Genomic DNA, 26,995 nt, shown 5'->3' with positions numbered 1-26,995 from the left:
AACACCTCATATTCCACCTCAGGAGCCTACAGCCCGATGGCCTAAACGTGGAATTCACCAGTTTTAAAATCTCCCCACCCTGGCCTCATCCCATGTCCAAGCCTCCCTCTCATCTCGCCTCCCTGACCCGACACAACCTGCCCATCTTCCCTCCCACCTATCCGCCCCTCTCATCCCACCGACCAATCCCCACCTGCACTCACCCATCACCATCCTACCTACCATCCCTTGCCCCACCCCTCCTCTCTCTATTTATTTCCCAGCTCCCTTTCCCCTCCCCATTTCTGAAGGGTCCCAACCCAAAACATCAACTTTCCTGCTCCTCTGATGCTGCCTGGCCTGTGTTCCTCCAGCTCCACACTGTGTTATCTCTGCCTCCAGCATCAGCAGTTCTTACTATCTCTTTGCCATTGAGCGGTTTGTCCACTTGCCCCTTTCCTTCCCCCTCTCCTTCCTTGGATGATATTAGTTTGAAACAATCTTTTGAATGTTTAATAATATTGATCAAAGAGTGACTAGTAAAGGTGGTAGGATTGTTGGACGCTTCTTTCAAGACAGCAATTGAAATCAACATTTAAAAACAGCTAACGTCAAAGCCAGCAAGAGACAAATATAGCTCAGTTGAAGTGTTATAAAAATCAATAACTTTATTGAATAAATGTCATTATTACATTTAGGAGAAATATTTAAGTATTGCTGAAAAAGACACTTAGTCGAAACTTTTTGACTTGCATTCTTCAGAACAATTCACTCATTTCACCTCAACAAGATGGGTGATTGTCATTTGTTGCTTCTTTTCTCAGGGCAATGCCCTGACCAGGCAACCTGCTCAGTTTAAAAATTAAACAAAGTTTGGCAGTTAACCGTCAATCAGCAGCAATGCATTTTTCATGGTAACACCCCTACCAACCAGAGGTCGCTTGCCAATTAATTAGCATTTTCCTTTCATGCCATATAAATGTTGTTTTGTATTCTTGTGAATTATCCCGGTGAGTGTAAGATGAAAAGATTCAACAAGATGTCTTTATTTCAGCAATACTGAAATAACATACTGTCAAACAAATATAAATATTAAACACGAAGTTCTTCAAAATACTTTATGAAAGTGTTGATACAATTATAACTGAGTCAAACAACAATGTTCCATCTTGGCACAAAAATACTGAAATGTAGGAGAATCTGTATACCAATGCATTTTTATCAGACTGGTTTAATAAAGGTATATTCATTATGACAATTAATATTGCGTAATGATGTAATTTGCTTTGGAAAACAGGTTTGGAAATGTGAGCTCCTTACCACAAACAGCCAAAATAAGTAACAGAAATTTCACTGATGTTAAGCTTAACAAACTTAAAATAATCTTACTGAAACAATCTCACTGGAAGTTGATATTGCACATTGTAAAGGTACATTTGGTTATTCCTATTTGCCTATTTTTACTTCCAAAGTAAATATTATTTGAATAACGAGAGCAACACTTTTAAGTCAGCTTTATAAAAATGATTTAGGTAAAAGTTGAACGACTACAGTAAAAACAGTGCAACAGCGTCAATTTCAGACTCCAGAGTTGTTTGTGCCATGTCATCATCTTTCTTTGTAGAACCCATTATTATTTAGTTTTCTTGCATTTTCTTTTTGGCTTCAGTGCTTCTCGTAAATTAAAGAGTCTATGTTCCAACTGACACACCTCCAAATGTAGCATGGAGAACTCCACTCCAAGCAGGAAGGAGAACAATTTTAGGACAAACAGATAACTTCCAGGAAAATACTCTTCTTCAGACTTAGTTAAGTGTCCGCAGGATCTGACAAGGGGGAAAAAGATATGCATTCTTTAAAAACAGAGAATTAAAAAGGTAAAAGGCCAAGACTTAACTTCAATATTAGAATGACCTTCATCCCAAATCCCCCATCTGTGAACAAGCCATCCCTACTATAGAATAGAATCCCTACAGTATGGAAACAGGCCATTTGGCCCAACAAGTCCACACCGACCCTCCGAAGATCATCCCACCCAGACCCATCTGCATTTCTTGTGGCTAACCTACACATCCCTGAACACCAGGGACAACTTAGCTTGGCCAATCCACCTAACCTGCACATATTTGGACTATGGGAGGAAACTAAAGCATCCAGCAGAAACCCATGCAGACACAGGAGAGATCATGCAAACTCCACACAGATAGTTGTCCGAGGGTGGAATCGAACCCGGGTCCCTGGCGCCATGAGGCAGCAGTGCTAACCACTGAGCCACAGTGCCACCCGATATACCAGAGCATCCTTTGTCTTTCTTCATAGACAATCAATTTAGCACACCAGCTGATTTGAAACTGGCAATGTTACTTCTCTTGGAACCTTTCCAATTAGCAAAGAAGGAAGACTTGTATGCTGCTAATCTCCTCTAGATCTACAACTAGATCCCTACAGTTAAAGGTGACATTTTGCAATGCATTTTATAAAACAGGCATTTATTATGTGAGCCTCCCATTTATGCAAATAAATTAGGAAGATTCAAGTCCCAATATTTGTCCACACATGCTCTCATTTCTATGATTTTGCTAAATCACCATTCTAAAGCAAAATTTCAACATTTGTGTTCTAAACTCAGGACTGCTGGAGAGTGTCCTTCATTGGCTCCTCCATAATTGGATTCTATTGAACTGATGTTTGCACTTATTGCCCATAACAGATTAAACAACAGCCTGACCCAGGGTAATTACTAAGTGCTTTGTACTATAGTTATTTAGTGAATGTATGGAATAGCAATCGTAATAAATCTCACCTTAGTTTGATATAATTTTAGATACATAGGAAAAGAAACAGACCATATAGCAACCCCCCCACCAAGTTTGTTCCACCACTCAATTTAAATTATAATCAATCTGTGTCTTAACTCCATTTACTGCCTTTGTTATATATCCTTGATACCCTAATTTAACTGTTACCTATCAAACTCAGCCTTGAAAATGTGAACCGAGCTAATATCTACTGCCTTTTTGAGGTAGTCCATTCTAGATTTCCATTAATGTTTGTATGAATTGCTGATTTCACTGCAAAATGACCCAGCTTTAATTTTAAGGTTAAATTCCTTATATCTGTATTCACCACCAGGTGAAATGGTTGCACTCTATTAATCCAATCAAATTCCTTAATAATTTTAAATACTTCAATCAGATTACCTCCCAAGATTAAGGGAGTAAACATCAAGCTGCCTCACCACTCTGAAATGAAAGAAAAATATTGCAGATGATGGAAATGCAAAAAAAAGTCAGAAAATTCTAGGAAGGCTCTGGGAATCAATGACTCAGGTCTGTTTCTCTACAAACGCTGCTGGATGTGGTGAGTACGAATGGCATTTTCTGCTGTTATTTTATGTATTATGGCCCACTAGTCTATGTCCCTTTATAACTTTCTTGCACCAATACACAACTTGATTTGTAAAATTGCTGCACATTTCTCCATTCTGTCATTAACATTTCATGATTGTATAGAATACACACAAACAGGGAATAAACATTCACTCTTTATGGATATCCCGTTCCCTAGCTTTCTTCAACCAGGTATATGTTAAACAAGTTGATTTATCAAACCCTTATCTCCTTTTACAGACCTCACATAAAACTGAGCAAGATTTTTATTTTTGTCTCTCTCGCTGACCCAGACTCTCTCCAGGGTTTGACAGTAGGGTTGCTCGTCTCCAGAGGTTTCATTGCACATGAAAAGAGTACCTGGGAAAATATCTTCCAGTGTCCCCTAAATGAATAGGGCCAACAAGGAACTTGGATAAATCAGTTGACATTTAGTGACTCAGTTAGATGTGCAAATAGTTACAATTCACATTGATTTGTCTCATTTCAATATGTATCCTTCCTTCCCACTCTGGCTGCGTGGCAATTGTAAACCTTTGCAAGCTGCATTTAACTTAAAATATAAATCATATCAACATCCTTCAGTGTCAAAATAGACAACATGTCAAACCACTACACTTCAAAATATTTTGAAGCCAATGCACAAATATTACAATAATTGAGTTAAAAATGCATGTCAATGGAATAAAAATTAAAGTAAATGTGAAAGAGAAAAATAGGGGGCAACTTAAAAATAATACCTTCAGGTGTGGTTTGAAAAATGAGACACTGCTAACGTGAATGTAAGGTTATTTTTTAAAAAGAAAGAAGATGACCAGAAGCTGCCATTGATATTTAGGCTTAAAAAAAAACGTACTTCAATTAAAGCCACTTTTTAAAAAATCAAATCCAGCTTGAATGCATTTGTTGAACTTGTACATAAAAAAATATATTTTATTGACCTGAGCTCTCCAGTGTGCCAGGACTATCATTCTGGATCTAGGTCTAGAAATTGCTAGGTTCCACCTGGATATTGAATTGTCATCAATCACAAATCATATTACAGACATAAATTAAATACATACAATTCTTAAGTAATTGTCTTAGCTTAAAAGAATATTCAACTACTGATTTTACATTGTGGACCAACTCTTAATTGAATAAGTTCTTTTGTTGGCATTTCTGCAAGTTGGAGTGGATCCGAAGGGACAGGATTTACATGCACTTGGAAAGGCAAGGACTGATTAGGGACAGTCAACATGGCTTGGTGTGTGGGAAATCGTGTGTCACTAACTTGATCGAGTTTATTGAAGTAGTAACAAAAGAGGATTGATGAGGGCAGAGTGGTGGACGTGATCTATATGGACTTCAGTAAGGCATTCCACAAGATTCCTCACGGTAGACTGGTTAGCAAGGTTAGATCACGTGGGATACAGGGAAAACTAGCCTTTTGGCTACAGAACAGCGTTGAAGGTAGGAGACAGAGGGTGGTGATGGAGGGTTGCTTTTCAGACTGGAGGCCTGTGACCAGCGGTGTGCCACAAGGATCAGCGCTGGGTCCACTGCTTTTTTTCATTTATATAAATGATTTGGATGTGAACATAGGAGGCATGGTTAGTAAGTTTGCAGATGACACCAAAATTGGAGGTGTAGTCGATACCTCAGAGTACAACGGGCTCTAGATCAGATGGGATGAGGAGTGGCAGATGGAGTTTAATTTAGATAAATGTGAGGTGCTGCATTTTGAAAGGCAAATCAGGGTAGGACATACACTTAGTGGTAAGGTTCTGTGGAATGTTGCTGAACAAAGAGACCTTGGAGTGCAGGTTCATAGTTCCTAAAAAGTGGAATTGCAGGCAAGTACGATAGTGAAGGTGGCATTTGGTATGCTTGCCTTTATTGGTCAGTGCATTGAGTATAGGAGTTAGGAGGTTACATTGTGGCTGTACAGGACATTGGTTAGACTGCTTTTGGAATACTACGTTCAATTCTGGTCTCTCTTATAGAAAGGATGTTGTGAAACTTGGAAGTGTTCAGAAAAGATTTACAAGGATGTCACCAGGGTTGGAGGTTTTGAGCCAGAGGGAGAGATTGAATAGGCTGGGGCTATTCTCCCTGGAGTGTCGGAGGCTGAGGCGTGACCTTATAGAGGTTTATAAAATCATGAGGGGCATGGATAGGTGAATAGCCAAGGTCTTTTCGTCAGGGAATTCCAAAACTAGAGGGCAAAGGTTTAAGGTGAGAGCTGAAAGATTTAAAAGGGGCCTAAGGAGCAACATTTTCCACACAGAGGGTGGTGCGAGTATGGAACGAGCTGCCAGAGTTGGTGGTGGAAGCGAATACAACATTTAAAAGGCATCTGGATGGATACATGAATAGGAAGGGTTGAGAGGGATATGAGCCAAATGGGACTAGATTAATTTAAGATGTCTGGGCAGCATGGACAAGTTGGACTGAAGGGTCTGTTTCCGTGCTGTACATCTCTATGACTTGGAACTTTCTTATTAATATTGTAGGGCAGACTTCAGAGTGTAGCAGCAATACAAGCAGAGGTAAAATTTATGATATCTATTTCTAACTATTTTTGCTGTACTGCAATTACCAGATGAGACTGACTCAACTAAGCAAATGATAAGCCACATTGCTGACCATTAATAGAAAGCTGATATGCACCCCAACAGCAATGAGAAAAGTAAAATGATTGGCCACTTTGATAGTTTGGCACTTTATTAAGTTTCCTGCAAAGAGTTTTTTTAAAATTTGAGGAAAATAGGCTGACATTGTGTCTATCTCTTAAAAAGCTTTTGCAGTTCTGCAGGATCACATGAATATGAGATAATTTCAAATCATTTGCTTAAATTTATTTCACGTGGCTTCATAATACAAGTTTTGCATCAATGCAAATCTAAAGATCTCATCCGAAACGTGCAGTATAACGGTCTATCAGCAGCAAATACTGAAATACTTTTCAAAGATGTACCTTTAACAGCAATTTTTCCTGATCTAGGTTTACAACAACTCCTCTCTATTTGCTTCTCTTGTATACACTTGTCTAGCTTTTCCTTGTAGGTTTATCAGTCTTGTTGTTTTACAACAGTGCTGACAATAATAAAGAAGTCTGCCACCATCCAGGACAAAGCAACCCACTTTATTGGAACCACATCGAAAAAGATTCATTCTTTCTTCTACCACCAAGAAGCAAAAGCAGCAGTATGTAGCAGATGCAGAAATTCACCAAATCTATTTAGACAGTACCTTCTAAAACCAAAAAAATTTCCATCTAGAAGGATAAGGGCTGCAGATACATGGGAACACCACCACCTGAAAATTCTCTTCCAAGTCACCGAGCAACTCACCAAGCAACTCACCACTCCTTCAGTGTCGGGTCAAAATCCTGGAACTCCCTCACATGTTCAAATGTAACTTGTGATACCTATGGTCCCATAGATGTCCTTTAGGGAAGGAAACTGCCATCCTTACCTGGTCTGGCCTACACATGACTCCAGACCCATGGCAATGTGTTTTGACTCTCAACTGCCCTCTGGGCAATTAGGGATGAGCAATAAGTGCTGCCCTAGCCAGCGACGCCCTCATCCAGTGAATAAATAAAAGGACCACTGATCCCTGTGGATTACAACAATAATAACTACCCTGTACTCTACGTCTCTCTGCTTGTCTTGAAACTAGCTAGCAACTCGTTTTGCCACCTATCCCCTGTCTCTTCATTCTCTGATCTTACGAACATATCTATTATAGGCACCTTACTGAAGGGCATTTGAAAATTCGGATCAACTATATCCACTGCATGGTCATTGTAGATTCTGTTACCTCCTCAAAAATCTCTAAGATTGTTCAAGCAAGATTTTCTTCTTTGAAATAAATGTTAATTGTTCATTGTAATTTTTTCTTGTTTCTAGATGGTCTTCTGTTCTGCCCTTTAGGCAGGATTTCAGTATCTTTCCAACCAGCCAAGTTGATTGGTTTATAACTTCCCAGAAACATTTTTGTTCTTCTTCTCAAATACATGAATTACATTAGCTATCTGCCAGTAATCTGGCAATAGATCCTTTTTCCCAATGAATTGTAACTATACGTAGGAATGACTTTGGTATCCTTCACTGAGATTATTTTAAGGCATATGAATGCAATCCATCCAGTCTAGGGTTTTTATCTTCTTCATGCTTGTTCAGTTTATTCATGCATCTTTTATTTCTCAACTTTATGTGCACTTATCATTCAACTGTCTCGTCTACCCGTCCTCTTTTATTGATAAAGACTAAAACAGAACATTTTTCCCATCTCTCTAACATACCTGTGTTATTGTTCTATCTCTCTCAAAGGTTTGTTCCACTACAACCGCCTTTTTTTAATTGAAGCATTAAAAAATGTTACTATTTGTTTTATGTTCCATGATAATTTATTTTCATAGTTTCTCTTTGCTTTTCAAAGTGAATTCTCTTCTACTCACTTTCAATTCCCTCTTTTCACATACTCTTCTGCTGTCCCTGTGCTTAATATATACCTCTTTTCTAACCCACAAATCTTTATTGATTCATGGAGTCTTACGCGTGTTTAGTTTTCTCCTTTCTTTTAGCAGAAGACCATTTTTCTGTGCCTGCAGAACAAGGTTTTAAATTTTCCCATTGGTGTTCTATGCTGCTTTTTGGCAATATTGTTGTCCAGCCCCATTGCCCAGGCAGTCAACCAAATTGCTGTGGTCTGGAGTTATATGTAGGCCAGACCAGATAAGGATGACAGATTTTCCTCCCTAAAGGGCATTGGTGACCCAGATGGGTTTTTTGACAATGGTTGATTGATTTTGTGTATCGAAATACAGTGAAAAGCTTTGTTTACAAGTGGTACAGGCAGATCACAGCAAGCAAAGGATGTACAAATCAAAAAGACGTCGAGGCATACAGGTTACATTGCAGGCTAGAGTCCATTCAACAGTCTGATAACGGCTGAAAAAAACGCTGCTTGTGTGTGTGTTCAGGCTTCTGTATCTTCTGCCTGACGGAAGAGGTTGTAGGAGATCATTACCAGACCGCGATGGGTCTTTGATGATGTTGGCCGCCTTTCAGCAGCAGTGAGCCGTGTAAATGAAGTCCATGGATGGTAAGTTGGCTTCCATGATGGTCTGGGCAGTGCACACCACCTTCTGTAGTTTCTTACAGTCCTGGGCAGAGCAGTTGCCGTACCAGGCCGCTATGCACCCGGGCAGTATGCTTTCAATGGTGCAACTGTAGTAGTTGGTGAGGGACCTTATGGACATGCCAAATTCCCTGAGCTGCCTGAGGAAGAAGAGGCATTGTTGTGCCTTCTTGACTGTCGCATTTACATGGGATCCCCAGGACAGGTCATCAGTTATTTTCACTCCGAGAAACTTGATGCTCTTCATTCTCTCAACCTCAGTTCCATTGATGTAGATGGGGCCAGTTCTCCTCCTTTCTTTCTGAAGTCGATGATCAGTTCTTTGGTTTTGCCGATGTTGAGAGACAGATTGTTTTCATTGTACCGTGTCACCAAGCCCTCTATCTCCCATCTGTATTTTGATTCAGTGGTGTCATCAGCGAACTTGTAGATGGCGTTCGTTTGGAATTTGGCTACACAGTCATGGGTGTACAGGGAGTACAGTACAGGGCTGAGGACGCATCCTTGGGGGGGCTCCAGTGTTGAGCATTATTGTGAAGGAGGTGCAGTTACCTATCCTCACTGATTGTGGCCTAAGGGTCAGAAAGCTGAGAATCCAGTTGCAAAGAGCAAAACCAAGACAACGATCATGCAGTTTCATTTATTCTCTTCATTACACCCTTAATTCCAGATTATTTTCATTGAATTCAAATTCCACCACCTGCCATGGCAGGATTTGAACTCAGGTCACCAGAACATTAGCTGAGGTTAGCAGTAGTCTAACAATAATACCATTGGGCCATTGTCTCCCCAGATCTATTAGATCTGGTTATGGTGAATCTTCTCTTGTTAGTCTTTTCATACTCAGTTAGAAAGGAATCTTATACTCATTGTAGAAACTCCATTCCCTGTTCCCCTTTACTCCCTCTTTTGTCCAATAAATATTAAGTTTATTGAAATCCCCCATGGTTAGTATTTGATGTTTTATTACTTGGTTCTCTAATTTGTCTGCTGCATCCTGCTTCTACCACTTCCCTTCCATTATTAGGTGATCTAAAGGTTACATCTATTAGTGTGATTAATCCTGTTTTTTTGTCTCTTGACCATACAGATTATATTTGTCTTGTAGCTAGTTATGTCCCTTTCTTTTTCTGCTGTTGTTATCCTTAATATAAAAAGATATTCCACCACTCACTTTCCTTCTGTATTCTTTCTAAATATGTTATAACTTAAAATATCCCAGTCCTGATTTCTTTGTAACCATGTGTCAGCTATCCCTACGACAGTACTCCTAGCATGTGATTTCTCCAGCTCTCTTATTTCGTTATTGCTATGCAGACATTTTAACTTATTTTAGCTTATTTCTTCTCAGTTTATGTCTATGAAATTTTTAAAGTCTTGCTCTGTAACTCTATTTAATCCTTTGTCACCAATTTGTCCTCTGTTAATTTATTCTATTCCGTGCTTCCCTGCCTTGTTCTGTTTACATTTAGGCTACTTAAAATTCTTGTTGATCCTTTGGAAACCTTTGTTTCAACTGGCCGTCCCTTCTCCCCCATCCAGTTCCAAGGACAAGATCATGACAGCTATCATCAGTTGTTGTATTGCCTTTAGGGAAGACAATTTGCTAATCTTACCAAGTCACATTCATTATTCCAGAGATACAATGTGGTCAACTCTGAATTGCCCTCTGCTATAGTCTCAGCTCAAGGGTAATCAGAGATGGCAAGAAATGCTAGCTTTGCCAATGATACCCATATAGTATGAAAGAATATAGAACAAACCATTAATTTATTTCAGGAGTTACATAAACATTTTTTTACAATCCTTTAGTTAACCTTACAAGGAGGAATTAGGACACTAAAACTAATTCAACTGTGAAAACAGAACAGGCATGAGCTGAAATTTATAATGTAAATAGAGGAACTGCACTGAACTGGGCAGTGGAAAGGCAAATAATAAGGACCAGAGCTCAAGTGCAAACAAAACACTGGTTCAACAGAAGAAATAAATATAAAAACCTACATTTTACATTCATTATATTCCAATAAAAGATGTTACATGATATATTGTGTAGTATTTATTAAACGTTTTATTTTAACTCTATTCATTTTATTCCTTAATATGGTACAGCTTTAATGTACTAAACAGCTACTTCTAAATTTACTCAATTTTGTCTTGGTGCAAAATTTTTGTACAAAACAACATAACAGTACTTGGGAAGTATCTATATTCTAAGATGTGTGTAATTTTAGCATTCCTAGCACAATTGGCTAGAAAATTCTAACTCATTCAGAATGTACCTGCATAACAAAACCCTTGTAATATAACACTGTTTACCTTTTATCTGCCATATAACCAAGGCACAGTTCAAGACATTTAGTAACTAACATTACATTCAATCATTGGGATATATTATGAAAAATACAAAAATATAGATCACTTCTACTGACATTCATTACAGAATGTTTGCCAAGTGTATAAGTTTAAAAAAAGGACTCGCTTTAACAGTGCCTTTCATGAATCCAAGCCATGTCAACATGCTTCCCAGCTAAACAGGTACTCTCGGAATGCAGTCACCTCAGTAATGCAAGTAAAATGTAGGAAACATGGCAATCAATTTGAACACAGTAGGCTCCCATAAACAATAATTGTCCGGTTATTCTGCTTTTGTGAAAAGACAATAAGAATTTTGAGAACTTTTTCACTATGAACTTATAGAATATTAAAGCCCTTTTCTACACAGAAAAATATGTTCTAGCTTTTTACCTTTCAAATTATATTAAAACTATAATATGGTCTGGTAAAAACTATATATGGTATCGCTCATTAATTCGCAAATCAGAAATTTAATGGCAATTTCTTAAAACTAGAAATTCAGGAGACTAGGAGTTCTCAAATACAAGTTAAGCTTTCTTGGAATAAAAACAAATACATACTTCTCTCTGCAAATTTTTAGACAACTGACCCAGTAGCGATCATTGACAGTTCTGATCCTTTTACTTTTTTCATAATCATATTCTTTTAGGCTGTCTTCACGAAAGCATGGTCTCTCTAAGTTGCCTTCACTCCAATTGAATTTGAAACTGGAAGGTCTTTCCTTTTCCCCTGTTTGATGGGAACCAGTGAGTCTAATAAATTGCTTCTTAAGACTGTGGATCATACCTAAAATAAATTTTAAAAATTAAACATTTTATTTTTTAAACCGTGAGTCTTATCTTCCAGTTTAAGTGATAATTCCTGGCTACTGAACCATTGCAAAATCTTGTAATTTCTTTTTCTCACAAGTTATGGGATAAAATCCAGATTTCAGATGCCTTGGTACTGATTTTAGCCTGTAGCTGGTAGGGGATGGTGGGTAGTTTTGGTCAGGTTGTAGCTGCTGAGAGGCAGAAAACCCTGGAAAAAATATTTCCCGAATGCCCCAAGAAACCAAATGCAAAACTCCTTTATTTTTTTCCTTTCTATAGGGTGATCCCACCCTTGGGAAGTCTGGTTGTTAGGCTGATGGGCTTTTGAGTCAGAGGCCTACTTCACATGGCTAAAGTCCATGAGAACAAATAGGTGTAACGACAGCTGAAAAATTGTAGGGATTGGTCCAGACCAGAGAAAGGGAATCCTGATTTCGGAGGAAGGAGAACCAGGAAGATTGTGTGATTGAGAGTAAGGAGATATACTGGGTGGTTTGTTGTAATGGAACAACATTCCTGTTCCTGTTGGCCCACAAGCCATGTTGCTTATGAATACAGCTCACTCACCCGTTTAAGCTGCTGAGTTTCCCAAAGTCCACCTGCTTGTGCTTAAAAATAGTGTCTCAAAATTAATGCACACTGTCTCATGATTTTTATATGATCATCCTGCTTCCCACAAGCATAATGGTCCAACTTCTGTCAAAACCAAAAATAGTCAAGTTTGTGGTGTGTTCAATTTTTTTTTTCTTTGCATTTTAACCTTTGACATTCATTCCTTGCTCCAGTCTCAAACACATTCAAGTCAACACTTCCCTCAGTGGGCAGTGAGTAAGTAGATCACATGACATAGCACAAAGCCATAAGGCAGCAAAAGGCTTGTTCTCCAGTCTGTGTTGAGATCAGCCAGGGCAGTAGTAGTACCGCTTTCAGTGAGTTCAAATCTTCTGGGCGAGGGATAGTCTGGTGGGTGAGGAAAATAAACAACTAGCATGTTTCTTCTTTACTAATGGCTAATGAACCCTGCTAGAAAGTTTGCACATGGATATCAGTCATGAAGCACGAGTCCAGAGCGCCCAAGAGCCCCCCACAGTCCAAAATTGCACTAATACTCTTTCCAGGTTCTCACAAGTTGTCATCAGCAAGCAAGATATCATTTAGAAGTTCTATCTTGCAAATCAATACAAAATAGATTGCAGGGGCAAGGGATCAATGTGGAACACTGTGGTATATTAAAGAGTACAGATGAGATAAGGAAGGAAAATAGTAACACAGAAAATGAGGATTAGAGAAAGGCAGGAAGGGACAGATAGAAAGAAACCTAGGAATACACTGATAATCAAGATGCTAAAAAGATAACAAAAGGACAAACTAAATGCCCCACATCTGAATGCTTGTAGCATTCATAAAGTAAACAAATTGATAACTCACATTGAAATAAATAAATAGCACCTGACATCCTGTCTCCATAATGACAAGGATTGGGCAAAGATTTGGCCAATGTGGGCAAATGTAAAGTTGTTTAGTTCAGCAGGAAGAATAAATAGTCAGATTATTGCTTAAATGAAGAACAATTATAGAATTCTGAAGTGCAGTGGGATTTAAATTTTTCTGGCAAACAACTCAAAACATCAGTATGTAGGTACAGTATGCAATCAAGGCGATTAATGGAATGCTATCCTTTATTATGAGAGGAATTGAGCATAAAGATAAGTATTATATTCTTCAGTTATACAGGGCTTGATGACCCAAACCTTAAATACTTTGTGCAGTTTTGGTCTCCCTTATTTAAAGGAAGAATGAAAATGCACTGGAGGCATTTCAGACAATATTTAATAGATCAATGCCTGGAATGAGCAAGTTGTCTTATGAGGAAAGGTTGGTCAGGCTGAGCTTATTTCCACTGAAGTCTAGAAAAGTGAAGGGTGAATTGACTGATGTGTATAAGATCCTGAATGATCTGACAGGCTGGACATGGAAAGGAGATGTCCTCTTGTGGGTCAGTCCAGAACAAGGGGGCACTTTCAAGACAGAGATGAGGAGAATTTTATTCTCCGAGTTGAGAGACTTTGGAACTCTGCATCAGGAGGCAGTGAAGGCGAGGTCATGAATATTTTAAAGACAGAGCTGGACAGATTCTTGGGAAGCAGGGGAATCAAGGATTACTGAGAGAAGGTGGGAATATGGAATTCGAAACCCTAATACATTGGCCATGATCTAATTGAATAGCAGATCAGGTTTGAGAGGTCATATGATTTTCTCTTCGGTACCTATTTTTTTTTGTATGTAAGAGTTAGCATCTTCACAAGAGGAGTAAACTTGGAGCAATATCAAGCTTCAAGTCCATTTTGACGGAACAACACTTAATTAGCCCCAGACTCAGTAAGACATGTCTTACTAGAATAATATATTATAGATCATAGTGATAGATTACAGTGTGGAAACAGGCCCTTCAGCCCAACAAGTCCACACCAACCCTTAGAGCATCCCAACTAGACCTATTCCCCCTATAACTCACCAAAGCTACACAACCCTGAACACTACGGGCAATTTAGCTTGGCCAATCCACCTAGCCTGCACATCTTTAGACTGTGGGAGGAAACCGGAGCACCCGGAGGAAGCCCATGGAGATACGGGCAGAATGTGCAAACAGTCACCCGAGGGTGGAATTGAACCTGGGTCCCTGGCGCTGTGTGAGGCAGCAATGCTAACCACTGAGTCACCATGCCGCTCCAGAACTAATATGCTTCACCACTTCCCCAAGTAGCCACAATTGAGGGCTGAATAGAAGTGTTCATTGTGGTAGATAGTTAGTTTTATATTCTGGGTCTTTCCCTTATCTTTAGAAGCCATTACAACCCTAACTCTAATCTCTATAGTCTAGTGTATAAACTCTCTAACTCTATAGTCCCAAAACACCCCAAGATCCTACATTCATCTCATGCATTTAAAGTTACAGAAAAAGCTTCTACCTTTCAAAAAAAAACTTTATAACAAGTACAAAACCTAAAAAAAAATCTACTTACGTTTCTTTTTGTAGATCACCGACTTGTCTTTTAAAGAAAAGAATAGTGGCTTTTCACATTTCCACAAGTGCCTGTGAAACCCAATCTATAATTTAGCAGTAGTTTTTCCGACACACACTATAAATTTATTTCATAACAAAATTTACCCCATTAGAAAATCCATCATTGTCATCTATCACCATTCTTCCTCTTTAATTTATAAGTAACCAACAATAAATGCATTTCTGCTGGACAATGTTAATACTACTCACTTATTTCCCATTGGGACATGAATCATTCTTACAGTCAGATGTCTTCTATTTACATGTAAATATATAATCTAACAACAAATAATTTAACAAGACATGAAGGCTATGTTTTTAAAGCTCCTTCTTTGTGGAAGAGTTACTTGGCAATTCAATAGTCAGTAAAAACCAATTGACACTCCACATTCTTTGATGAGATAGTTTGAAATCAACGACTGCCACTACCAAAACTGACAGATATGGTTCATCATCACTTCAGTGGAATTTTATAAAGCCAATCTTTTCCTGAGGCAATACCTTATTTAAAAAAATCTCAACAACTTGAGTTGCAACTCAAAATCATCTAATAGGATCATGGATCAATATAACTCAAAGCCAAAACAGGACTTTGTTGAATCAATGACCTCAACATTGAACAAAAACAAAGTTGCTGGAAAAGTTCAGCAGGTCTGACAGCATCTGTGAAGGATAAAACGGAGTTAACGTTTCGGGTCCAGTGACCCTTCCTCAGAACTTCCTCTGAAGAAGGGTCACCGGACCTGAAACGTTAACTATGTTTTTTTCCTTCACAAATGCTGTCAGACCTGCTGAGCTTTTCCAGCAACTTTGTTTTTGTTCCTGATTTACAGCATCCACAGTTCTTTCAGTTTTTATTTACTACGTCACCATTAAGTTGAGTAATTTCAGATCATAATCACTGCTCCCATTTCTTTCAACCAGCAGCTTTCATATTGGTCATGCTATTGACATTTAAATCTCTTGTCTTATCTTATGATGATAGATGATTCAGTCATCTTGAGATTCCCTCTGGAACTCTCTCACTACCCATTTCTTGCTTCACTATTTTCCTCCTAGCTGTTCAAATAAGTTGTAAACTCATGTTGTCCGTCAGGTTTTGGGTGACCTCACTCTCATTCTTCCTACAGCAGCTAGATTGAGATACTTTCAATTTTACGCTGAAAGCTTACTTTTCTGGTCAATCTTTTGAGCAGACCTTTGATAGGGATCCCAGATTTAACCGAGCTGTATGATATTTACAATCAGAGTGGTATTACTGCATTTTATAAATATTCTGTAACTGGCAAATAAAAAATACACTGTAAACCTTATATAAAAGTAATCATAATTATACCTGGCTGCCTGGTCTTCCGCTTCCTTTTCACGTTCGTCCAAGCTGTTTCTCATTACCATGTACCATTTTTTGAATTGAAAGACCTTAACACCTAACAATAATACAAACCAGAGAAAAAGTTTAATGTAGGTGGACACCTGAAATAGTACCCTATCCTTTTTCTGACTTACTAGGATTGGCTCTGAATTTCTCCTGATTTTATTTTAAATTATCATGATTCTTTTAATTTTAGAAATTAAGTAATTTACACTCTTCAAGGGCAAAGCACTAGATACAAGTTGGTAAAATCAATATAAAACATTTATTTCCCATACCAATAATATGTACAAACAATTTTAAGATTTGCCATTTTGGCTGAATTACCAATGAATTATTTTACAACAGATGAACCAGGATTGTTAGTTCACTCGCAGATGCATGCTAATCAATATTGATCCCCTGGGCTTCAGTCCATACCAGCTGATCATGTGTTAATAAAGTTAACCTTAAAGTTTGCAAGAACGTAAAAGTATGAGGAGTACACTATTTGGCTACTTGCTGTACCATTCAGTGAGACCATACCTGATCCAATTGTGGCCTTAATTCCATTTTCCCATCTACCCCACAACTGTTAAAAATCTGTCTAACTCAGCCCTGAATATATAAAATGACTGAGCCCTCACTGCTTATTAGGTAAAAATGTCAAACTCTAACAACCTTCAGACAGAAAAGAAGTTCTTCATCCTAATCTTAAAAAGGAGACCTGCAACTTTGAAACAGTTGTTGCTAGACTTAGACTTCGCTGAGGGAATACCCTTGCAGCATCTAGCCTGTCAGGTCCCCTCACAATTTTATGTTTCATTAAAATCACCTCTCATTTTTCTGAAGTCTAGTGCATGTAGGGCCAACATCCTCAACCTTTTCTCAAATCCCTCATCCCACAAAACAGCCTAGTAAACTTTCTTTGAACTTCCACTAATGCAAGTATGTCCTTTCTTCAGTTAGGGGAGGAAAGTTGCACATAGTACTTCAGACGTCGTATCACCAATTCCTTGTACAGTGCTAGCAAGACATTCGTAATTTTATACTCCATTCCCCATGCAGAGACAAATATTCTGTTTGCCCTACTAATCACTTGTTTTACCTCTCTGATGATGTTTTGCAATTCAGGCACAAGGGCACCCAGATCCTTCTACACTCTGCAGCCATGTAGATAATATTCTGCTTTTCCATTTTCGCAACCTAAATTGAGAACCTCATATTTTCTCACATTATACTCCATCTGACAAATTCTTGCTCACTTCCTTAACCTACCCGTATGCCTTTGCAGACTGAGACCTCCAAACAATTTGCTTTCACACCCAACTTTATATGGTCAGCACATTTGGCTACAGTACAGTTCATCCTTTTCACATTTGTCCAAGCTGTTTTAATATCATCCAAGTCGTTAATATAGTGATTGTCGAGGCCCCTGCACTGACCCCTGTGGAACTCCACTAGTTTTCTTTTGTTCTTGTATGGAATATGGGCATCACTGTGAAATAACTCCACAAAGTCATCCTTTATTTACACGTGCATAGTACACGACACTGACCCAGCTAGCTCAGAGCCAGCACCTAGAGCAAACAGAACCCCTGACACTCCTGTTTATATGTTAGCCAGGGCTCCCTGATTGGACCAGGTTAACAGCCTCAATCAAGGAACTCATATTCTATGAGATCCAACTGGCTGACCTAGTTCCACTCACTACAGATTACAGCATTTGTTGCCTATCTCTAGTTGCCCTTCAACTGATTGATTAATCAGGTAATTTCTGAGGGCAATTAAGAGTCAACCATATTGCTATGGGTCTGGAGTTACATGTAGGCCACACTAATGCAGGCCAGACCAGGTCAGGATGGCAAATTCCCTTCCCTAAAGGACATCAGTGAACCAGATGGGTTTCTAAAATAATTGACAGTGGTTACATGGTTATTATTAGATTAGTTTTTAATTCTAGATTTTTATTGTATTCAAATTGCACTGTCCACCATTACAGGATTTGAGACCCTGTCCCTAGAATATTAACCTGGGTCTCTGGGTTAAATGTTATTATCACCACCTCCTTCAATTTGTCAAATCGAAAATGTCGCATTCAGCCTGACCCTCTGTTTACTGTTAGTTAGCCACGCTAACTAACTGTTAGTTTAGCCACATCTGCAGTATTGTATTCAGTTCTGCTCCCCTCATTACAACAAAGATGTCAAGCGTTGGAAAATGTCCAGACGACATTTACCACGTTGTTGCCTCAAATCGATACAAGTTCTTACGAGGAAAGGTTGAGAGAGCTAGGGTTTTTCTCTTTAGAACGACGAAGGATGAGAAGTGACTTGATAGAGGTGTACAAAATGATCAGAGGTATAGATAGAGTGGACAGCCAGAGACTTTTTCCCAGAGTGCAGGTAGCTATTATGAGGGGGCATAGTTTTAAAGTGAGTGGAGGTAGATATAGGGAGACATCAGAGGTAGGTTCTTTACTCAGATAGTGGCAAGGGCGTGGAATGCATTGCTGGAGAAGGTAGTGGAGTCGGCCTCATTAGGGGCATTTAAGCGGCTATTAGATAGGCATATGGATGATAGTATAAGGTAGGAGTGGAGGTTAGATAGACCTTAAACCTTTTACCCTAGGTTTAGGGTAAAAGTTCGGCACAACATCGTGGGCAAAAGGGCCTGTACCGTACTGTACTGGTCTATGTTCGATGTTCTATACCACAAGTTCTTATTTCATGTAGCTAACTTCTTGTGGCACTTTAGTGAAATCCTTTTGGAAATCCAAGTGCACTGTATCAACTTGTTCCCTTTCATCCACTCCAGTTGTTATATTCTCAAAGAACTCTAATAAATTTGTCAAACACAATCTTCCTTTCATAAAACCACATTGATTTTACCTGATCGATTCATGATTTTCTAGTTGTTCTACTACTACCTCTTTAATAACCAATATTAGCACTTTTCTTATGACAGACATTGGACGACTGACCACTAATTTCCTGCTGCTTTCTTGAGAAGAGTTTCTACATTAGTAGTTTTCAAATCTGCTACCTCATTTCCATATTCTAATGAATTTAGAAGATTACAACCAATCAATTATCTCTGCAGAGATAGTAGGAACTGCAGATGCTGGAGAATCCGAGACAACAAGGTGCAGAGCTGGATGAACACAGCAGGCCAAAAAGGGTCTAGGCCCGAAACGTCAGCCTTTCTGCTCCTATGCTGCTGCTTGGCCTGCTGTGTTCATCCAGCTCTGCACCTTGTTGTCTCCCATTATCTCTGCAGCCACTTTTTATGACCTTGGGGTGCAAGACATCATTCCAAATGGCCTTGTCAGTTTTGAGTTCTATTGGTATTCCTATTACTCTTTCCTCCAGTGACGGTTATAGGTTCTGCTATTCCTCTGATTTTTGGTGCCTTTAAGTAGTTAGTTTACAATTAAGTGACTCCATGTGTTCCTTTCTCATTGTATTTGTAAACAAATATAGCCAATATTTACTTCCCACGGAGAAATAACTAAAGGACAAATCACCATAAGAATGTGTTGTTTACCATTGCATAAAAGACTAATGCACAAAGATAATTCAAGAGCGAATCACAATTACCAGATGACATTCTCTAGACTAGATGACTACTGAATGAACTGAAGCTAAAAAGGGACCCTCCTGCACAAGATATGATTATGCCCTTGCAATTATCTCCTGGACAGCAGGAGATAAGAAGCGATGGTTATATTTTCTTTTGTTGGAGATGAGTAAAAGGGTCAATAGCAACATTATAATAAATTTGGCTTATGGAAGAGGCTGGACGAGGAGAGAGAAGTGGCAACTCCTCTTTATTAAACTGGAAGTTATTCAGCAGTTTTCCTCAAGGTTCAGTACTTAGGACCACTGCTGTTTTTGATCCAAATTAATGACTGAATGGGGAGATTAGCGGAGAAAAATAACACTAGACTTTAAAAGAACAAACAGGTTTGACAGATTGGGTGGGCACATGATACATTAAACTGAACAGAAAAGTGGGAGGTGATACATTTTGGCAGGAAGAATGAGGAAAGATGATACATTCTAAATGGAACAAAACAGAAGTTGCTGGAAAAGCTCAGCAAGTCTGGCAGCATCTGTGAAGAAAAAATAGTGTGTTAACATTTCGAGTCTGGTGACCCTTCCTCAGACCTGCTGAGCTTTCTTAGCGACTTCTGTTTTTGTTCCTGACTTATAGCATCTGCAGTTCTTTCGGTTTTTACATTCTAAACGGTACCGTTTTAAAGCAAATACAAGAACAGAGACATCTGGGAATGCCTGTGCACAAATAATTCAAAGTGGCAGGGCAGATTAACAAACTAACTAAAATCCTTCGCTAATAACTAGAGGCACAGATTACAAAAGCCAAGAAGTTACATTAAATTCATATAAAACACAATACTCCGGCTGGGGCTGAGCTAATGTGCAATTCTAGGCACCACACTTCAGAAGGATGTGAAAACTTTGAATAAAACATCAAAGATACTTACTGATAGTTCCAAAGATGAGGGACTACAGTTACATTAAAACATTGGTGAAGCTGGGATCACTTCCTGTGGAGCCAAAAAGGCCTCTTACTAGCAGTGTTTAAAGTCATAAACATATAAATATAGAGGCATATTTTCCAAGGGCTGAAGAATCAGTAAACAGAATGCAAAGATTTAATGCATGGCAGTGGTTTCATAAGGAAAAGTTTTTATCGCAAGAAGTGGGTGGATTTGTAATGTGCCGTCTCATAGGGTGTTCAATACAGATTCAACAGTTGCCTTTAGCAAAGGAGAACTGCATAAATACTTAGAGAAGAAATATGTGGGATAAACGAGAAGAATGAAGCCTTGGGACTAACTGGCTTGCTCGTTAGTAGATGGAACCCAATAACCTTTTCCGTGCTATACTATTCTATGAACCTATAACTAAATGTTAAATAATAAAATGCAGAAACTGTACTGTCAAGCTGCTCTATTTTTAAAATAGTTTTCAAATGAATGATAAAATCCCTTTTTCCATGATTACCCATAAAACTAGATAGATTCACATATTTTACAACAATCATAATTAAATACCTTCACTGTTTTGTTTGTTTATCTCTTTCGCTCTGTTAGATAGCAACCTGTTAAATAATAAAAAAAATTACAAAATATTTAAAAAGCAATCAGTGGTCTGTACCATCTTCAATATTTAATTAGATACATCAAGTGACTTACCACTCATGTTTATCATTAAGAACAAACAGCAGTTTCAAGGCAATCACAATTACTGCTGCAGCCTGAACTTCATACTTGACCATCTTTGCTCTTCTAGACAATGGGTGATAGGTCAGAAAGTCCACTTCTCCAATACCCATTTTCTTCACCAATCTTCTTATCCAGATATGCATGTTCTCTGATTTGGGATCACCAAAAATAAATCAAGATAGGAAAAGAAACACTACTTACTTAGTGGGAGCTGTCATCTCAAATACTGTTTCAACTCTGATAATCCTTAAAGTTACAATAAAAGTCTTAAAATGAGATATGTTTGTGATCCTTCTTTGGAAGAGGATTGGGGGGTTGGGAAAGAGAGATTACCTATCCTCCCTTATGTTTTTTTAACCAGTTAAACTGGTTTGAGTATCAATGTAATTACATGTTTCACCTGTATCAGCAATTCATGTTTAACTGAACAGTTTAAGAATAAACACGAAAAAGATGGCAAGATTTGTTTCCAGCTTTAGGCTAAACAGGCACAGATCAGTTAGATTAGTTTGCACTGGTCTTATGAGAGCCAGCCTTTCAGTATTAATGACTGTAAACAGTAATAAACGTAAACAAGATTGACTGGTGCCAACTAGCCTTAACAACTGTAATGGAAGGCATAACAAAGAATCTGCTAGAGTATGTGACAGTCACAGCAAAATTGGATTGCTTACTATTATGGAGCTAACATCTTCACTCATCCAAAACCATAAAAGATTTAACAAGCTCATCCTCCTACATAATAAATTCTTGGTGTGCATCTTATCACGTGACTTCAATGCACAAATATATACTTTTGTACAGACTACAAGGGTAGAGAAGTATTGGTCTAGATTTAAAAGTGGTTTTTGACAGCAATTAGCTGTTATTAGTTCTCTGAAACTGTATACAACTTCAGGATTTAGCAAAGTGTCTGATTAATGCATTAGTCCTAACTTTGCGATCTATTCCGTCAATAGTTATACTGTGGCCACTCTTGCCAAGCCAGCAACCAGTGAAACTGATTATTGGTGAGAATTTTCCCTTTCCTCTAGCAATAAAAAAACCACATTCAAAAAGATTCTTGTTCAATCAGGTGGAATTTTTTTTTTTTTTTTAGAAAAGGTGACCTAATCTGAGCAATAGCTATTTATGAGAAACAGATCTGGCACCTGAAAACATAATTTTATATTTGTGAAGCATTAAGTGTTGTCATTAAGATTAATCATTAGGTTTAATTCAATTTTTAAATACTGTTGTAGAAGCTTTCTACCTTCACCCCACATCTACATCCGCATCTTTGACCTACGTAAATTTTTAAAAAGTGATTACACATTTTAGTGCTTTACATTTTTGAGAATTCGTTAATGTGATTGGCTAATGACCATCACTGCAGTTCTATGTAGAGTCAGAGTCACAGAGATGTACACAGCATGGAAACAGACCCTTTGGTCCAACCCATCCATGACTACCAGATATCCTAAATAAATCTAGTTCCATTTGCCAGCATTTGCCCCATATCTCTCTAAACCCGTCCTATTCATATATCCATCCAGATGTCTTTTAAATGTTCTAATTGCAGCAGCCTCCACCACTTCCTCTGGCAGTTCATTCCATACACGCACCACCCTATGTGTGAAAAAGTTGTCTCTTAGGTCTCTTTTAAATCTACGGTAGGAATATTTTTCATACTCTTTAGTAGGATGTGAGTGTCACTGCCAGGACCATTATTTGTTGCCCATCCCTAACAGTCCTTGAACAGAGTGACCTGCTAGGTCATTTCAGAGGGCAGTTAAAAGTTAACCACATTGCTGTGGGTCTACAGTGACATGTGGGCCAGACCAGATAAGGATGACAGATTTTCTTCCCTCAAAGAAATTAAGTGAATTAGATAGATCTCATAACCATCAATAATAGTTGTTATGGTCACCATTGCAGAGAAGTTTTATATTCCAGGTTGCATTCAAATTCCATTAGCTACTATGGCGTGATCTAGACCGATGTCACCACAGCATTAAGCATTTTCTTTATTTGTTCATAGGATGTGGGCATTGATGGCTTGGCCAGCATTTTTAGCCCATCCCCAATTTACCTGGAAAATGTAGTGGTCTTGAACCACTGCAGTCCATGGGTTGTTGGTATATTCACTGTGCAGAAGGAAGGGAATTCCAGGATTTTCAGCCAGTGGCAGTGAAGGAACAGAGATATAGTTCCAAGTCAGGATGGTGCATACTTGAAGGCGAACTTGTACATGGTGGTGTTCCCATGCAACTGCTCCCCTCGTCCTTTTGAGAAGTCACCAGTTTGGAAAATGCAATCAGGAGAGTCTTGGTGAATTACTGCAGTGCACCTTGCAGATAGTATAGAGTGCTGCCACTGTGCATCAGTGGTAAAAAGGGAGTAAATGTTGAAGGTGGTGGATGCAGGCTGTTTTTTCTTGGATGATGTTGGGTTTCCTGAGTGCTGTTGGAGTTGCACTCATTCAAGCAAATGGACAGGCATTGGCGACAGCATAGGCAAGTTGTTACAACAGAATTCCTAGACTCTGACTTGTTCTTGTAACCATGGTAGTTATATGGCTTGGCCAGTTCAGTTTCTATTCAATGGTGACATCCAGTATGCCAGTAAACATAAAGCTGGGCCTCTGAATTAGTAGCCCAGTGACATATATAGTACTAATCCCCATTTGACTATGCTGCATGGCAAGACGGATAGCTAAAGTTGTTGCCCCAAAGATCAGTGGATTTCTCAGTGAGGCTTTCCTTGAGGTAAGCAGTTGCTGACAGTAAACTCTGAGCTAATGTTTTATCCACGTCATATAAATCCTAATGGAAAGAACAACATTTGGGAAGGTTGGCATAATGATTAACCTATCTGCTTGGCTGAAATTACATTTACCTGTATTTTACATAGGATAGGCCCACAGCAATGCGGTTAACTCTTAACTACCCTCTGAAATGATCTAGCAAGTCACTCAATTCAAGGACCATTAGGGATGGGCAACTCATAATGGTTCTGGCAATGACACTCCCATCCTACGAAAGAATATAAAAATATTCCCACGGTATTAACAGTATTAACAACAGCTTTGCTTAAGGTAGATTTCATCTCATTTGCAAAGTTATGACGTAGATAAAGAGATGATAATTTAATGCTTAGTACTACATTTGAAAATACTTCAAAAAAAACTTTTCTTCACTCACTTAACTCACCCTCATTCTTGTTACAATCCCAGACCAGGCCATCAAATTTATATTAAAATTTGGCTACGGACTAGTACCATTATAAAAAAAACTATACAATGTTAATGACACTATGGGACATTAAATCTCATTAAAACTTCACAATGGATTCCAAGTCGTCACTTTTGAATATCTGGCCCTGAAACTCCTTTGATGGCAGTTCTGTCCTGGACTTTCTCAACAACTGCTCACATCTGGTAGTTCAATCTCCTTTCGTGGGACTAAACTCGCCTGGAACCCAAAAACTTCACTTCAACGCCTATTTGCAGGCACAAACTTCAGCTTTGTCATACATTGCTAGTTTCATCAAGCTAGTAACACTCCTGGATTTCTCTGGAGATCTAATCATGCTCAGCTGCAACAAGCAAATGCTGGCTGTGGTAGGATTCTTTAACCCCAATCTCTGTTGTACTGAACCGTTAGTGGCTCACAGACTTCTTCCCAGACTCCCACAGCTCCCAGGACTTATCCCAGCACAGATAAGAGCAGCATTCTTTATGCATGGAGCTCTTTCCTTTGCTCATCACCCTGTCTAAATATCTTACTAACTTCAACTGATGCAAGCACTTGAACTGTTCTTTAGTGACACTTGAACCATTTTGAGTGATCTATTAAAACCTTGCAACAAGTCCCTCCCTTGTTACTTGGCAAAATCTTAAGTAACTAGTATTGAAACACCAAGTTTTCTGAATGTTACAATTCTGATAGCTTTCTAGCCTAAACAGTACAACTTTATATAAAATAATAGATTTCACACTGTACAGTACATTAAATATTTTACACAAGTAATTCCTCCAACCTTTATCATGTTAAATAAAACACCTGCAACTTTAAAAAAAAACTATATTCTGCAGAGAGATATGGGGCTAAATTTGAGTATCAGCTGTGTTACCCCAGCCAGACAAAATGACAATATTCACTACTTTATAAATGTCTTTACCCTCTCCTTCACCGTCAGTATTCGAAAAGAATTCAGATTCACTGGTTCATATCCCAAGGACAGCTTATAACACAAGGGCAAGACATTCAGCACTTCCCATTTTACCTCCTCCCTTCTCATCCCGTCCAGGACAGCAAACACAGTTTCCAGGTGAAATAGAAATTACATGTGCTTCTTTCAATTCAGTTTACTGTGCTCTCTGCTCACAACAGCCTCTTCTCTACATTGAAGAGACCAAATGCTCACTGGGTGACCAATTCATGGAACATTTCAAGTTTGCAGGTGCCCATAATTTTAGCTCTCCGCCCCTCTTACTCTCAACTGTCCTCCCCTCCTGAAATGTTTCAGTGAAACTAAATATAAGTTTGAATAACAAAACCTCAACTTTTGATTTAACATCCGACTGAACAGTGGATTCAACAATTTCAGGTCATAACTACTACCAATTTTGGTAAGGATTCCCTTGTTGCCATTTATTCTCCCACTAGACCCATTGTTTGAGCACTATTCATTAGCATCTTCTTTTTCCTCTATTCTGCCTTCCACTCTATTGGAGATCTTCCCTGATGTTCTTTCCTACTCTCCATGGTTAAGGCCCATCATTGTGTTGCGTTTTCCAATTCTGATGCAAAGTTATCAATCTAAAGGCTTAACATCGTTTCTCACTCTGCAGATACAGCCTGTTCTGGGTATTTCAAGTACCTTTTGGTTTTATTTTGATTTGAGATTTCCAGTATCGACAGTATCTTACTTCTATGTTTGCTACAGAGATATGAATTGGCAGGTCTTGAATCTGTTATTTGAAGCATTACTTCCCAACTAGGAGTCTTCATGGGAAAAACAAAGAAAATTCGCAAAACTCTTTGGCAAAACTCTTCCTTTGCGAGGGATTCAATATTTTTGAAAAAACATAAAACTGATGACAGACTGGTGTCAGAGTGGGGGCAAGGTAGGAAAGAGAAGTACTTTGCTTTGATAATCCTTCTCCTGTCCCACATTTGTTCTGAACTGTACTGTTTTGGAGATGTCTACCTGGTAAGTTAGCTTCTATCAAGTACTTGATACAAAGTATATCTGGATGGAGAAAACACTTCTCTGTTATTTCAGGAAATCGAGGCATATCCAGAAATACAGCAAGTTCATGCATCTTCTTTTGAATTTCTTCATAGGATGGAATAGACTGAAACAGATCAGCATAGGAGGAGAGAAGATTAAGTTAGTGAAATAACAAGTATCATTCTAGCAAAACATCCCAAAGCACTAAACAGAAGTGATATCAATTTTTTGGCATGATTGCCACTACCACTATGCCCACACAAAATCATACCAAAATGTTCACAGGATGCAAACAACAATGGAGCCCATACTCATCAATTAGATTTTCTAAATGATCACATGATATTGTTCGAGATAACAAGGTGTAGAGCTGGATGAACACAGCAGGCCAAGCAGCATCAGAGGAGCAGGAAAGCTGACGTTTCGGGCCTAGACCCTTCTGCA

At 38.6% G+C, this 26,995-nt stretch overlaps 1 protein-coding gene across 3 annotated transcripts in view; it reads right to left on the bottom strand.

Moving 5' to 3' along the window:
* Positions 1-627: 627 nt before the first annotated feature.
* taf1b (TATA box binding protein (Tbp)-associated factor, RNA polymerase I, B) overlaps positions 628-26,995 on the bottom strand; it is a 78,039-nt gene continuing 51,671 nt past the window's right edge. Inside the window, exons 7-13 of one of the 3 annotated variants that reach the window (XM_020527453.2) lie at positions 26,528-26,675; positions 21,305-21,482; positions 21,164-21,210; positions 16,069-16,159; positions 14,692-14,762; positions 11,417-11,642; positions 628-1,805 (exon numbers count right to left, since the gene is read on the bottom strand). In XM_020527453.2, the coding sequence (XP_020383042.1) occupies positions 1,613-1,805; positions 11,417-11,642; positions 14,692-14,762; positions 16,069-16,159; positions 21,164-21,210; positions 21,305-21,482; positions 26,528-26,675 (954 nt within the window). In that variant the 3' untranslated portion in view covers positions 628-1,612. Of the gene's footprint in view, positions 1,806-11,416; positions 11,643-11,681; positions 12,629-14,691; positions 14,763-16,068; positions 16,160-21,163; positions 21,211-21,304; positions 21,483-26,527; positions 26,676-26,995 lie in introns of those variants that run through there. The other 2 variants (XM_048597187.1, XM_048597186.1) reach the window with 2 other exon arrangements.

The sequence above is a fragment of the Rhincodon typus genome, chromosome 5 (assembly GCF_021869965.1).
Source record: "Rhincodon typus isolate 14 chromosome 5, sRhiTyp1.1, whole genome shotgun sequence".
Classification (NCBI taxonomy): Eukaryota; Metazoa; Chordata; class Chondrichthyes; order Orectolobiformes; family Rhincodontidae; genus Rhincodon; species Rhincodon typus.
This window is presented reverse-complemented; position numbering and strand designations above follow the sequence as displayed.